At 36.4% G+C, this 16,899-nt stretch overlaps 1 protein-coding gene across 3 annotated transcripts in view; it reads left to right on the top strand.

Annotated features, from left to right (window-relative positions):
* The window catches only part of FIGN (fidgetin, microtubule severing factor), a 119,018-nt gene that overhangs the window by 99,657 nt on the left and 2,462 nt on the right, over positions 1 to 16,899 (top strand). For all 3 annotated transcript variants that reach the window (XM_006921131.3, XM_015596766.2, XM_025039453.1), the window contains one exon: positions 10,335 to 16,899. This exon is cut by the window's right edge and continues 2,462 nt beyond it. In XM_006921131.3, coding sequence (XP_006921193.1) covers positions 10,343 to 12,589 — 2,247 coding nt within the window. In that variant the 5' untranslated portion in view covers positions 10,335 to 10,342 and the 3' untranslated portion in view covers positions 12,590 to 16,899. The remainder of the gene's footprint in view (positions 1 to 10,334) is intronic.

Raw genomic sequence — 16,899 nt, 5'->3', positions numbered from 1 at the left:
CTCAAATCAGCCAAAGACTAAACATATTTTTTAACATAATGGCATTGTCTATCATAACAGTAGATGAAATCTACTGTTAAATATTTTCATAGAGAATGCAGTCAAGATGGAATTTGAAGAAACTCCATATAAGACGACATATGAAGATAAACTTATTTTCATAGAGAATGCAGTCAAGATGGAATTTGAAGAAACAATTTCTTGACTTGTGGTCTTTCCTGTTAGCATTTCTCCAAGATTTAGGTTGTTGGGCACCCCCTCTAGGACAGGAAATGCCACTTTCTTTGAGAACGCTGATATCTTCTGCTTTTGTCTCATGGAGCATTCTTTGTTTTTACAAATGGAAGAACCAACAGCGCTAATGACTGGACTGTCATTCACACTGCACTTGAACAGTATTCTGTTTATCTGGAAATTAGAGCATCCCAATTACAGGTGATGCTGAGGCTTTTTTCACCAGACCATAGAATGGGGCCAGGTGGGGAGAGTATGGAGAAGTGAGGAAACTTGCTGTTACTAAGAGCTCTTCACCTTTAATCCTGGACTGTGTTGATTGTATTCTAAAGCAGTTTATCTTCATATGTCGTCTTATATGGAAGAAACAACACTAAACCTACCAAAACTCATTTCATATGTAGCTTTTGCTACTGCCTTCAGATCAAAGTTATTTTCTTCAGGCTGGACTAAATTATACACAGGTCCCAGGAGTGAAGGACACTGAATTAATGCACTATGTCACCCAGTCCTGACTACAGAATATTGTTATCAAAGTCCAAGACACTATTTTGCTATTGCATTAAAAATTAATGCATGAATTGCCAAAAAGAGAAAAATTATAAGTAACCTAAACAAATTTTGTCTGGGCTTTGCACACTTTAGAGCCACCTTAGTTCTTAAGGAGAATGGTTGAAGAGTTGTATACTTATATGTAAATAACGATCTTACTCCTTTGTCTAATTTATATGAAAGAGTCTTCATTTTTAAATAAGCAGCCTTAATTATCTATTTTGTTTTATGTAAACTGTCTTTTTAGATTAAGGTTCCAGAGGAGCACAGAAAAAAGGATGAATGCAAATTCCATCTTACACAAGGTCATGGGGCTTGGGAGAGTCTGAATTTGTTTATTGACCCATGTCAGCATGATGTGTTGGGCAAAATTGAATATAGTTCAGTTTAAATATAACTAAATTGATCTTTGCATTTATATACTTGAAAGAGAATACACACACAAATAACTATTTACAAATAGCTACATGTATACATAATGATTAACATAACATTTTAGGTTTGTTTCCAAGGAAATTAACTAGCCATGTCATAATTCAAAGTTGGTATCATACCTATACCTGGTTTGTGTTAATTAAAAGTACAAATTTATTTTATATGGTATGATAGTATCTTGAGAACCAATTGGAATAACCTCAGGTTTTTAGGATGATGGTAATGTTATCTCAAGAGAGTAATTTTTTAAAATAAAGATTCAAAACACAGAAAATGCACAATAGTTTTGGCATTTAGATTTCTCTTTCTGGATCAATCATGCAGGCAGGATACTGTGAATCTAGCATGGGGCTTTCAGGTTGCGTTAACCCCATTTATCCCTGCACGCTACAGCTCACCTGTTATTTACACACATAAGAGGGTTGATACTGCAGAACGTGGGGAGTGCTCTGTTGTGACACAGAACATACATATTCATTAGCAGTGGCAGTCCCAATAGACATATGTGGTATGTCCTGATGATCTTTGTATGACAAAAAGAACTTGGGAGAGGGATAGATGGCCTTAATGGATTAAAAACATACATGAAAAAAGGGAAGAGACTGCATGTGAAATGAAAGGCCATAAAGTAGCAACTTTCAAGGTTAATTACAAAGCACTATTTAAAATTGATTATAAATTGTCTAAAATCATTCTCATAGGTAGAATAAACAAAATAACATTTGACTTAACATGGGAAAATCAGTCCTCTTAACTACTAACTCTCAAACTCTTTCAGTTGCAATAGTTAGTTGATGACACCTGGCACTAAACACTAAGATTATGATCATTTGTATATTTTAAATTGCATGGATATGCATAGTTGTGTATTCTTTTGAATTAATTATATTAAGATATACACAGACTTTTAGACATTGCTTTTACTTGATTTAGCTTATTAGCCAATTTTTTTATAAATAAACTTTTGTAAAACCTACCATCTGCAAAAAAAGAAACATAAATCTAAGTTATAATTTTTAAACATAGGGATTTTATGTGAGCATGATTATATGTTCACTTGAATACTTAAAGTATTGGAAATTTTAAGACCCTCAAAGGAAAAAATAAGTATTTGAATTATGATTATGATTTCCTGGGTTTCTTTAAATGATAGACTGTCTATCCTGACCATATTTTGAATACAAGTTTAGTGGACTAAAAGCAACATTTCTTTTATCAGTGTAATTTGTTTTGCATAGTGCTTATACATTCATAATCATAAAGGCAAGCCATCCTCTAATATCTAATATCTGTCTTTCATGTTAAAAATGATGACCTATCAGACTCATACATAGCAAGTTTCATCCTCAGGATGAAACATTATTGTCATATTCTGATAAATAAATATTTTGTTGCTGTGAATAAAATGTAATGCCTTTTAGGGAAACTGATTCAGATCATAAGCTTCTCACAAATTTAATTGAAGGACAGGTTATATACCATTCTAGTCCAAGTTATGGTGCCTGTAACATTGAATACAGGCTCTGCCTAAACCCAAAATGATGACATAAAGAACAATATCAGTTGTTTATCGAGATACAATCCACATAACAGCTTTCTATAAGACACGAAAAGTTTAACTTTGGAATAACTTAAACAATCTCTCAAAAATTGTGCTAAAGCTTATGATTGATTAATAGGGGCTGCTTTTCTATTAAATGAAGCTTTGGTTTGTGGTATCAGAAACTGGCAGATTCAAAGGAGGATATTAGGGATGGTAGGGATTGACATGTAGAAAATAGCTAGAAAAAGTATCTGACAAATCAGAGCAAAGGGGGAAATACCAAATAACAGCAATCTGAAAACCAGTTTTTTAAAGAAATAATTATTCGTCATTCTACTCTGTTGTACTGACACTAAGTCAACAAGAAAAAAAAATATTTTCCTTGTGCAGGAATGTGTATAGTAAATAGTATTTGGAAAATTTTTCTTTTAAATGGATTTTAAAAATTTTATTTTAGAGCACTGTACTTAATTTTTAAGAAAATGTAGTTAAATGAAAAAACTGGAGCTTGAAGCTTCACAGTGAAGTCATAAACTGAATTGCTCATGTGACTGGTAAATACCATAAAATACCTGATGTTGCCATAGGGAGTAGGGGCACCGTGACAAACTGGAGAAGGCATGCCATGTACAAAGGAGGCAACGGGTCTTCAGATTCCGCCAACTGTTGCCAAGCAAGAATGAGGTCTAGTGTTGCAAGAACAGTTAGCTTGTCTCAAAAAATGGGAAATATGGAAATACAGATTATTTTATATAAAGTTGACTGATTTTAAAATTCCATGCTGGCCAAACAAAACATGGTTGCAGGCTGTACGCTGCCCTCAGGCTGTCTGTCAGGTGGCAGTTTTTCTGTAAGGCATTTGAACTATATTTACTAAGGACCATTTAGCTAGAAATGCCTTCATGATTGTTAAAAAGGATTGCTTTATGCAAATAAAGTGGAATGGGAGGAGGGAGTAATATGCTGCAAAATGTATTATAATTTGGAGTCCTGAGGTGTGAAAGTGTGATTTAAAGAGAAAAATCATTTGACAGCATTGCTATATAATTAGAATAGCTTATTTTGAAACTGCGATTTTGAGATCATTCTTAACTGGTTTTAAACCTCTAAGAATTTGTTTCTTGCTTGTGTTCTCTACAGTGTTGAGTCACAGATAACATTAAAAATAAAATACTATGAAAACATTTTGAATTTTTGACTCCTTTTTGATTAAGGAGATCATGTTCTGTGCTTTGCTGACTATGGAAGAATTTCTATACCTTTCTTTAACCAACATTCCCACTGGAAAATTTCCTTTTTAGTAGCTGTCCTGAGGTTGAAGAAAAAGTGATTTATAAATTCTAGGAGTAATTTTACTTTTTTCTGTCTAGTCAGTTTTGTTTTGTATTTAATGCACCTCTGGCTTTTTTCAAAATGAAGAAATAACAAAAGGTATTTGTATAGCTGTTCACAGTTGCAAAATATTTTCACAAATATTACTACTTTAGGTAATCTTAATAACAATCCAGTAATGTGTATTATACCATTATTGTCTACATTTCATAGCTGAAAACAGTGAGTATGTGCTTAAGTGACTTCGCCAAAATTAGAACAAATAAGTGATGGCATAAGCAAATATAGTGGCCTGATTCACAAGCTTGGTATATTCACTCTCATATTGGAACTTTGTTTTCTCTAGTTTCTTTCTATTGCAATAATCTAGCAATGACCCCAAATAAAACAAAGTAGTATTCAAGGCCAGAGTACACCATATTAAGTGAAGTACCGAACTGTAATTGAGGCTGTCTTAGGGACCACGTCACTTTAAATTTCCCTTAATCTCTAAAATCAAAGAGTCTAATTTTAGAGAATTTAGAATATTAAATTATAAAGAAGACAGACACTGGAAAAGTCTTATTGCCTGGTCAACAAAAACAGATTCCCTTGATTTAACTTCTTAGCATTGAATCACAAAGCTTCATACATAGTGGGCCCTCAGTTTGTTGACTAAATTAACGGTCCATATATCATATTCATCTTATAAAAGACTTCTAATTTTGGTGTTCTGAAGATGGAACCAAATTAACTAGATTAAATTGGATATGTCATTTCTGTGCTTCTTCCCCCCACTTTCCCCTGCTATTACTTTTAGATATAACATGACAATTTCAGGCTAGGAATTACCAGGAAATGGACTGCAGAAGATTTCAGGTCCAATGGGCTAGTTCAAGCAATACTAGATACTGCTGTGTTCATCTGTTGGCTTATGAGGCTGGTTACACAAAAAGGAGAATGCTGCGTAGTCTGCTCAGACATTTCATTTGGTCACCACTTCCCTTGAAGAATAATCATAGGTAGATATTACATAGGGCTAGTTTTCAGTAACAAGAAGTGTGTAGGCCCTCTCTCAGAAGACTCTTCACTACATAAAACCATATTTTCAATCAGTGAATTTGCTACTCTTCATTTGAAATATTGAGTGCTCTATGTGTTCTTCCATTTCCTACCTAGGGGATGATGAATCTATTACTTTATTAGGCTGAAGGGCTGGAAACTACAATTGCTTTGTTATATTCACCCCAGGAGTAACTGTTTTCTGGAAAGAAACCTTGGTAAAGATGGTATTAGATTTTTTAAAAATATATTTTAAAAAGTAGTAAGAAATGTTCAGAAGTACAATAGCCCAAAGGAATGTAATAGTATGTGTAGTGATGTCGTGCAGGCCCATGTGGGCACTGTGCAGCTATCCTAGAGCAAGAAAGCCCACCATGCCTGCAGGTGTTTGCCTCAGGTTCCTTCCCTTAGGAAGTCTGAGAAAACTCATAAATGGAGACAAAGTCCCTAGCAGCCAGGATTACCCCATGGGAAGCCTGTAGAAGAGAACAGCTTTTTTAGACCCGATGAGCTACTGAATAGCATATGTCTGGTAGGGGTGGGGGAAGGATAGTGAGTGCCTTAGATTAATATTTCCAGGAATGTGTGCTAAAAATAGATTCTAGAAAGCTTAGTCTTTGATTTCCAATTTCCTCCCATTCTGAAAGTTGTTTTTATGTCCTTCATTTTTCTATACAAGAGTTTATCATTTTGAAGCTATGACAGAACTTTTAAGGATACCACAGTTGTTTCATTTCAAAATAAAGACCAAAATGGAGGAAGTAAAGCAATGAGGCAGCAACTTTTAGTAATTAAACCTAAGTTATGAAATAGTCAGTAAGGGTAACAATGGAAAATGTTATCCAACTGCCCAGTTTTCTGGGAAATAGAGACTTATTCATTTATACATACATAAATTCATCCTATAACAATAAAATAACAAAATGCTCAAGCTTTTTACTATAGAATCTGTCATTCTTGTGTAACATGTTAAAGTGTCTTAAAAGTAATTTTCTATTAAATTAAACATTTTGAAAACAAACACATTGCACTGTGAAATTTGCCAGTTGTACTAAGAATTTTCTAATCCTTTCAAAAATAAAAATTGATCTTTTGGAGCAGTTCTTCAATTATCTTTAAAAACTATCTTTCTACTGTTTTTTTTTTTTTTAATTTTTATTGTACCTATTTAAACTTTTTTCTAAACAGCAGTAGGAGTTATTGTCTAGAGTCACATTTCTAATAATGTTAAGATACTATTGTTTCTGAGGTTTTTCTCTTCGTGTTCCAAAAAGAAACCATCTGAAAGCTGTTTTTAAAACCCATCTTATTATTCAGGTGCCAGGTTAAGTGACACACATGTGCTGCTTCTTACTCACAGATAATAGCAATATAATCAAAGGAAGCATGATTTTTTGTTCGTAAAACATTTGGCTCTATGTTTTTCATACATTTCACATCAGAAACATCACCACCAATAAATAGAACAATAACAACAACAAAAATAAGTTTGGTTCTATTTTCAATTAGTATTAAACTTTAAGAAACTGATGAAAATGCTCTTTTTGCTCTCAAGGCCAGGACAATCTCCTGAATACTAGCTTCTTCAGCTCCTAATAATATGAAGAACTAGCTTATGGTAAACTATTAACTTACATTTTCAAATATGTTAATGATTTTAAAGCACTGAACAAGTACTTGTGTTTCAGAGTATGTGAATAATTCTGTTCCCTTAAGTTTATTTAATCAAAGTTCAATCTTGCCTTTTGCAGCCCCACTAAGATTATTGTTATTTAGTATGCATCAATAAATAAACTTTCAATTATCTTGGGAAGCACATCCAAAAATAGCATAAGACTCAATAGGCAATGGTATATCCAGTAATTGTTCCAAATAAATAATTTTGATAGACAGGATCTTTGTTTAATTTCAGATGAAATAGAAATCTTACAAAATTTAATTAGTTTTGCTAGAGTCAAACTATGCAGAAATACCCAGTGAAAATATCCAACCTACTTTATTTAAACTTTATATTCCTGTCTTTTATAGTGATTATAACTTACTAAAATCATTTTTGCATATTTTTATAAATGATTAATTTACAAGAAAAAAGCAATTAAGCCAATACAGGTGGAAGGTTGCCCATTTTTAAAAAATTATTCCAATTCTAAAGCAGTTTTTTCAATGGGCATTTAAAAAATCAGTTTTGTCATGTATGTGTGTTAATACCAACTATGGCTTAGCTCAGCTGAGAAGTCATGCCCTTTAATGTGTGTGTTGTGTTGTGTTGCATTTGTTGTATAGGCAATTACGTTGCTTATGACACCTAAATTATTTTCTGAAACTTTGTTTCAAGACGCTTATTCAAATATTTCTTCTGTATCGATCTAATCAAAGTCTAACTCATAATATGTGTGCTCTTATTTTCTCAACTCTATTTTGATAAGCTTTTAAAGAAAAAAATCCTAATAGAAAATCCCTGGAAATAATTTGCAGTCTAATAAATTTGTAGGTCTTCTAGACAGTTCTACATTATAGTCACATTAATATTCTCTCCTTTTTATAAGGCTTGAAGTAAATCCCATGACACTAGAAGAATTTAGATACTGATTACTTGCGATTGGTTCCTGGTGATTTGCTCTTAATAATTTCCAGTTGAATTTAATGAAAGTATGATTCCTGAAATGCTGCTTCATTAAAATTGCATCTTTTCCCCTTTAAGTGTGGTTTCGATCATTTCCCCCATTTTGCAGTGTGTTTTCCTCTCCCTTAAAAAATAATGACTAAGAAAGCAGAAACAATTAAGAATATCACTTTAGTTCTTCCTAGAGTTTGTCTGAGTAAAATGATGAAACACCTAGAGTTTGTCTGAGTAAAATGATGAAAGCTTCCCTTCATCCAGTTTTACAAATTTTTTTCCAATTTGATGAGATTGGTTTTAAAAGACAAGAGTTTAAAAAGAGGAACATGAAGATTTAGGAGTGAGGGAAACTGAAGAATCTGTTGCATGTACAAGAGAAGCAAAGTCTAGTATTTTTACTAAAAATATATATATGTGTGTGTATATATATATACATGTATGCAAAGCTTGATTAAGTTATGCTGTGCAGCTTTCAGACTTAATTTAACTGAGATGGTGATTTGCAAATGAATATCTACATGGATCCTTTTTAAAAATCCAAATGCAAATGAGTACAACTGCAGTAAAATATATTTGCAAATGAATCCTGTTGCTTTATTCATTTATTGTGTAATTACTGCAATCCTTCCCACCTTGTTTTCAGTATTTCTTAATCATTAAGTCGGAAGCATGACAGCAGTGCCAGCCCTGGCATGATTCTCTTTGACTAAAACCTTGTAAATTAACACAATTAGCACAGCATCATCCTGCTAATTAACTTCCAGTGTCTGGTGCAGTGGTTTTGCAAACAAGAAAGACGGAGTCAGAAGGGAATCAACATGCCATTCTGTTACCAAACTCTGTGCTATGTTCAGTTTAGCTCAGTAAGTCAAAGCTGGCCATGTCAGAAGCCAGAGCCAGGCAATGAAGAGCTAAAGGGTTTGAAGGAGGAAAGCAGAAGGGGGTAGGAGCTGTCAAAATAGACTGGGTAATTCAGAAGGGAGCTGATGCCACAGATGCTCCATTTAGACCAGGCCTCCTCCTTATCAAGAAGTCTCTGCCAGAGGACACAAGACAGTTTGCAAAATTCACTTTGGGTAATACAAAGGAGATTGAGGAGGCCTGCTTAATATAGCTGTACCAAAATAGGAAGCGTTCGAAACCAGCAGAGATTATAACGGGATGAGCCAGCATTGGGAAATAGAACAGGGTTCCAGTGCTCTTCTTTCTGTAACTAACTACATGTGAGTCCTTGATGGTACATTATAAATTCTTTTGGGTACTGGTTCTCTAATCTGTGAAATGAGGTAATTTCAAAGGTCTCTTTAAACTATAAAATTTAAATGATTTTAACTCCTTAGTATTTTCTCATTTTCTCATCTTATTTTATAGTTTGTTAGTCACCTTGCTTCAGTTAGTAACCTAGCAGATGACAGAAATACCCATAGTATCTCATTATCTAGTACCTGTCCAGTTTCTGCCACACAGAAATGTAGAGTTAGAATCCAGATTCTCCTCTTCTTATTCTCTCATTCTCTCTCTATTCTTCCCTTTCACCTCTGTTTTCTCCTTATATATAATACTCACATTATATATAATATGAGAAGTATCTGGCATATGTATGTGTGTGTGTGTGTGTGTGTGTGTGTGTGTGTGTGTGTGTGTGTGTATATATATATATATTCTTACCTCGTGTATGTGTTTGTGTGTGTATATCCTCACCTCTTAGAAATTCAGAGGCTATAAGGCAGAGAGAAGGATCATAAGGAACGAGAATGCTAGCTAGAAGACCGACAGACAAGTGATGCTTGTTTTTTTTTCAGACTCAACAACAGAACTGAGAGGCAGAAAGGAGCCAGTTGTAATTCATACCGAGTTGTAGGCTTTGTGCGATGAAAGCGATGGAGCGCTGCCTGGGAGATTGCTTTGCTGCACTCCACGAAGCAGATTTGAAACTGTCGTGGACCACTTTAGATGAGAGTTGGATTATGGAATGACCTGCTATGTCTGTGTCATATTGTTCTGTGCAGGGAGCATTATACTGTGCTAACTAGGTGTTCAGTACCAAATAAGAGAGGTATCCTAGATGTGATCTGTCAGCTGTGTCTCATTTTTATATTGGTTAAAATAGAAAACAGAAACTGTGATGTGGAGAGACAGAATAGCTAGATATTACACATGCTAATATTATAACTTAGATATTTAAAATGTATGCATATTTCAATGTAAGAACCAGTGATTGGATTCTAACTTGACAGAAATGTGTGTGTACATATATATATGTGTTTTTCTGTGTGTGTAGCAAAATATTTGATAGGCTTAACAGAAATAGATTTGCTTATTACTTAAAAATAAAAAAAAAATTAGGTCTTCTACAGAGTTTTCATTTAAATTCAGTTTTTATACAGGGTTGATTTTCAGTCCATTTCATAGTATGCATATGATAGAGATCATAATAGGTATAAGCTGGGCAAATCCTTTATAATGTTTATATTATTAGTGGAAAATAATAGGTAACAAAAGAAGTTGGAGGGAAAAAACTTTAACAGTTTTGATAAGTATTTAAGTAATTTAACATTTTTCCCCCAAAATCCTTAGGCTTGAAGATGCAGTGGACGCCGGAGCATGCCCAGTGGCCAGAACAGCACTTTGACATCACCTCAACCACTCGGTCTCCTGCCCACAAAGTTGAAGCCTATAGAGGTCATTTGCAGCGCACCTATCAGTATGCCTGGGCGAATGATGACATATCTGCTCTGACTGCATCCAACCTACTAAAAAAATATGCAGAGAAGTATTCTGGCATTTTGGAAGGCCCTGTGGACCGACCTGTACTCAGCAATTACTCAGATGCACCATCAGGACTAGTGAATGGTCGGAAAAATGAAAGCGAACCCTGGCAGCCTTCCTTGAATTCAGAAGCTGTTTATCCCATGAACTGTGTTCCGGATGTTATCACTGCCAGCAAAGCTGGCGTCAGTTCAGCCCTCCCTCCAGCAGATGTCTCTGCAAGTATAGGGAGCTCTCCTGGGGTGGCCAGCAACCTGACAGAACCTAGTTATTCAAGTAGTACCTGTGGAAGCCACACTGTACCTAGTCTTCATGCAGGGCTCTCATCTCAGGAATACGCCCCAGGATACAACGGATCATATTTGCATTCGACTTACAGTAGCCAACCAGCACCTGCACTTCCTTCACCTCATCCATCTCCTTTGCATAGCTCTGGGCTCCTACAGCCACCACCACCACCTCCTCCGCCACCAGCCCTGGTCCCAGGCTACAATGGGACTTCTAACCTCTCCAGTTACAGCTATCCCTCCGCTAGCTATCCTCCTCAGACTGCTGTGGGATCGGGGTACAGCCCTGGGGGTGCACCTCCTCCTCCTTCAGCATACCTGCCTTCAGGAATTCCTGCTCCTACACCCCTGCCCCCCACCACTGTTCCTGGCTACACCTACCAGGGTCACAGTTTGACACCTATTGCACCCTCAGCCCTGACAAACAGTTCGGCAAGTTCTCTCAAAAGGAAAGCTTTCTATATGGCAGGGCAAGGAGATATGGACTCCAGTTACGGAAATTACAGCTATGGCCAACAGAGATCTACACAGAGTCCTATGTACAGAATGCCCGACAACAGCATTTCAAACTCAAATCGGGGGAATGGCTTTGACAGAAGTGCTGAGACATCATCCTTAGCATTTAAGCCAACGAAGCAGCTAATGTCCTCTGAACAGCAAAGAAAATTCAGCAGCCAGTCCAGTAGGGCTCTGACCCCTCCTTCCTACAGTACTGCTAAAAATTCATTGGGATCAAGATCCAGCGAATCCTTTGGGAAGTACACGTCGCCAGTAATGAGTGAGCATGGGGATGAGCACAGGCAGCTCCTCTCTCACCCAATGCAAGGCCCTGGACTCCGTGCAGCTACCTCATCCAACCACTCTGTGGACGAGCAACTGAAGAACACTGACACACACCTCATTGACCTGGTAACCAATGAGATTATCACCCAAGGACCACCAGTGGACTGGAACGACATTGCTGGTCTTGACCTGGTAAAGGCTGTCATTAAAGAGGAGGTTTTATGGCCAGTGTTGAGGTCAGATGCATTCAGTGGACTGACGGCCTTACCTCGGAGCATCCTTTTATTTGGACCTCGGGGAACAGGCAAAACATTATTGGGCAGATGCATAGCTAGTCAGCTGGGGGCCACATTTTTCAAAATTGCTGGTTCTGGACTAGTTGCCAAGTGGTTAGGAGAAGCAGAGAAAATTATCCATGCCTCTTTTCTTGTGGCCAGGTGTCGCCAGCCTTCGGTGATTTTTGTCAGTGACATTGACATGCTTCTCTCCTCTCAAGTGAGTGAGGAACACAGCCCAGTCAGTCGGATGAGAACCGAATTTCTGATGCAACTGGACACTGTACTAACATCGGCTGAGGACCAAATTGTAGTAATTTGTGCCACCAGTAAACCAGAAGAAATAGATGAATCTCTTCGGAGGTACTTCATGAAACGACTTTTAATCCCACTTCCTGACAGCACAGCGAGGCACCAGATAATAGTACAACTGCTCTCACAGCACAATTACTGTCTCAATGACAAGGAGTTTGCACTGCTCGTCCAGCGCACAGAAGGCTTTTCTGGACTAGACGTGGCCCATTTGTGTCAGGAAGCAGCGGTGGGCCCCCTCCATGCCATGCCAGCCACAGACCTTTCAGCCATTATGCCCAGCCAGTTGAGGCCCATTACATATCAAGACTTTGAAAATGCTTTCTGCAAGATTCAGCCTAGCATATCTCAAAAAGAGCTTGATATGTATGTTGAATGGAACAAAATGTTTGGTTGCAGTCAGTGATAACTTCTTTAAAAAAAGTGTAATGAATGTTGGCACACACACATAAAACCTGCTACATAGGGTATAGAGCCCCTTTTCAGTAGTGTTCAAATTGCAAAGGATACTGGGGAAGACGACGATTAAGTTGAATCTTTAGAGTCAGGGTAGATTTGGAGGAAAAATGCATCAAATGAGAGCTTCTGATTTGAAAGCCCCAGATGACAGAAAGCATCCGTGGATGCTCAGTTCGGTTCAAGCTAGACAGCACTCACCAAGGAGCAAGGTGCAAGTGTGTTGACTTCAGAAGGACATGAACCTCGTGTGTTGATTCCATTCTGCTGTTCTTGAGATTTAGTTGCTGTCAAGTGCCTGGAGTGGTGCTTTATTTTTTGTTTGCCTCACAATTACATTGGTGGCATGTGCTAATATAAAGAGCTTTAACTTCAAACATTATTGGACTAAAGAGATGAACGGTTGTGTTATGACAGAAAACCAGATTTTTGCCATTTTAAGAGCAACAGTATTCCTCAATCCTGTCTGTTCTGCAGTATTAAGCTAAGAACAGGTAAAACAGGGTAACGGTAATCTGGACCTTAATTTCTGCAGTTCATTTCTTTTAATGTTCTTGTCTGCAAAAACTCAGGAAAGCGATTGTGATTTGTACAGTACCTCAAAGGAATGTGTTAAAAGCACTATGTACTGCTGAGAGTAATGGGATAGGCTTCAATGTTACTTTATATTAAAATGTATGTTTACCTCAAAAATTGGAAAATAACAAGGAAAATTACTTTGAATGTATCCAGAAAAATACTGACATGTGATACAACTGAATATTTACAATTTAAAGTAGAAATGAAAGGATTTTTTTGAAGGTTCTTTTACTAATTATGGGGTATTGACCAGAGCAGAATAATTCTTTATGTCAGTAACTGCAAGAGTTCTTCGTACATTGCTCCTTGATAATGAAGTGAAAATGTTCTTAAAAGGTACACTGGTTAATGGAAAGCTACTTATTCAGTTTGTGTTAGTGTCTAGAACAGTCAACCACAAGACCTGTTTAGGACCCTGAAAGTCACAGTACCTAAACACTAGGACTGAGTTTTATTGCATAGGTGGTGGTAGTGGTGGTGGTGGTTTGCAAATTCTCTCTTAAAACTGCTGGGAATGGTGTCATTCTATTCACTAATCTAATTTACAGGCTTGCCATGCTGTTTGATAGAATGCAGAAGATAGCAACCAGGACAAACAAGTAATTAAATAAATAAACACAAAAATACAACCAACCAATATACCCACAGAGAACATCTACACCCCTCTCCTTTTTGACTCCTCTCGTCAGTGCAATTTTGCTTCTCATTTTGAAATCTTCTGGGCTGTAGTGCTCCCACATTCATTTCTACCTCAGTTTTGTTAACATTTCTCTTGTAAAGTAGAAAATTGGAAGTGGACACATACACACGCGCGCGACAGCTTGCCAAACATGTTACTTTGTTTTCTTCCATCTTTTCCCATAAATCCAGTTTCCAAATATATTAGTCTTCCTGCTTACTTCTACCTGAGTCTGCCCCTACTCCAATAGCATATGTGGCATTTTTCTTAATTTTCCATTCTTCTACTGCTCCCCACCGAGTTGTTCTTTGTATCCTTTAATGCTTTATGTGCAACTTTTCATTGATAGCTGACTGATACTCGGCAATGCCTCTGAACAGACACAGTGTAGGCTGTAGCTTTCCAAAGCCACTGCCCGTGCATAAGCAGAACAACCTGGCTTTTTGAATGTATTTTTCCTGTTATTTTTTTTTCCTTCTTTCTTTTTTTCTTTTTTCTTTTTTCTTTTTTTTTTAGTTGAGAGATGCAGTAACAAAACTGTTGCAAAGCACTGGCATTTTATGTATTCAAAAAGTGATGTACATTTTTTAAAATTTTAAATAAATGCAATGGGAAGCCCCAAGAAAGTTCTTTCTGTTATTGTTTTTTTTTCTTCAAATATTTTTACTGATTTCATCCACAATGTCAAATTCTCTGAAACATAACATAGAGAAAGCTAATGAGAACTTCATGATATTTCTGAAATTTTGATGCTTGATCATTACTCGTTTTTATTTTTCATGTTCCTGAAAACTGAGCAAGTGAACCAGAATTTAATTTACTATGATATTCTATGAATTAAAACTGTGCTTATATATAAATATTCCATATTAAAAAAGCAGTGCCTTTCATTAAGGATACAAAAAATAATATTTAAGTACATCCTCTGCTTTTCACAAGTGAATAAATGCTACAATCATATTCTGGCTCTACCCTGCATACCCTTTGTTGTAAGGAAATTCTAATACACCCATTAACTAGTCGGTTCATATTGATCTCACTGACAAGTTTACTTTTACACAGTGCTGACCTATTTTCTGTCTTTTAGACATTACATTTCATTTCCTCCAACATGCTGTGTTCACTTGAAAGCAACAGGCAAGTTTGACAAACCCAGTCTTATTTAGACAACTTTGGAAAATCCAATATTGATCCACATTTTTTGTGGCTAGTAAGAGTTAATGCCAAATATATGACTGCACTATTGTGTTTTACACTCATTTATAAAACTGAAAATAAAGTCATACACATTGGCTTTTATCTTTAAATGACTTAAAAATTACTTTGAGACATGAGTGGTCAAAAATCCCTATATTTAGGCAGAAGCTGAAGTCGTGTGTGAATTTCCTTTAGCCTCACAAATTCTAGGATTTGATCTCTTAGGAAATTGGGCATGCTGAAGAAATGAAGATCTGCTGGGGGAGATAAGGCTGACCTTTGAGTAGATAGTGCTCTCCAGTGATTCTTTGATTCTGCATGACAGCGTTATGAGCTCTTCTATGGACTAGCCTAATAATGAGCTCTTTTCTGACCATCCCTTTTGGAGCTTGGGTGGGGGTGGGGCACCACAGCCTCAGTGGTGAATGTGCAATCAGTAATAGTACAACTGAGTAATCAGGCTTTGTACTCTGGGCCTCTTTTAGACTGCTAAGAATTTGGAGAAGGCTACTAATGAAGGTAAGGTAATGAGCCGGTCTAAATCCCTTGCCATCCGGCCAGGAGATTTGAGCCAGTCCATATAACAGCCCCTAATTCTCTTCTTCACAACTGCAATAACATTTCCAACAGGGACAAAAAGGAAGTGAAGGAAACTACTTCAGAAAGATCAATAGAAATTCAAGAGTTAGTTCATAATAACCATACATATGACACAAATGGAAATACTCTACACTTCTGGCATGCTTCTCACCAAAATATTTAGAACATTAGTGACAATATGGAAAACTTTGCTGACTGAGCTGATCAATGGAATGTGAAGGCAGTATACTTTAAGGCTATTTACTTTCACACAGAATGTTTATCTATTAGTCAGTTTGTATTCTACTCAAATGCGGATAGACGGGTATAATGTTTTCTTGTGCATTTGAAACCTATCAAGGAGAAAATAAACCATTCCACTAAAATACATAGGCCAAACACCATCTGGGCAAGTGATAAAAGCTATCCAGAGGCTATGCTATATAAAATAGCAAGGTCAATTTACATAGGTTGCATAGTACTTGGCTATGCACTTTTCAAAAGACTACATCCAAGAAAGTCCAAATTAATTCCTAAAATAGGTCTTTGTAAATTTAAATATATTTGTGGGTTGGAAAATACATTTTAGAGGCATTTAGAATTTCTTTCTCTGAAAATGTGTCCAACTCTAAGCAAAAAGCTACTTCTATAATCCCATTCTCATGTTTCTTAACAAGAATTGGGGATCATGATCACTGAAACTGTATTTTGCAAAGTGAAAGGGACACAGTTTGTTGAATTATTAAGGCCACTAAAGTTCTTATAGATATAATGTGCGTGTGTTTGTGTGTGTGTTTGTGTGTTTGCTGATTTCACAACCACCTATCCGAACTTTAAAACTAACATCTATGTTACATTCAGAAGCAACTGTTTACTTCTTTCTTCATACATGCGGAGATATACATGACCATTTTACAGTTCAATGTTTTAATCTTTTTTCTTTTGACAAAGCCTTCAGTTGTTGAATCACCTGCCGATTTTCATATGAAGCACATTAGCAAATGTGGAGCTATTAGTATTTCAGAATTCAAAACCAGCTATGCTTGTGACTAACCAACACATGAACTAAAGCTCACACTCTGCTAAGACCTCTGGTTGACATTCGATTTTGAACCTGCCAGATGTATTTGTGTGAACCAGGGATACTGCATCTTTAATGAACAAGTCTCTCCTCTTTCCCCTGTTTTTAAATACAACACAAGCAGTGTAGCACTAGGCACTGCAAT

This window comes from Pteropus alecto, unplaced genomic scaffold (genome assembly GCF_000325575.1).
Source record: "Pteropus alecto unplaced genomic scaffold, ASM32557v1 scaffold3, whole genome shotgun sequence".
Lineage (NCBI taxonomy): Eukaryota > Metazoa > Chordata > Mammalia > Chiroptera > Pteropodidae > Pteropus > Pteropus alecto.
This window is presented reverse-complemented; position numbering and strand designations above follow the sequence as displayed.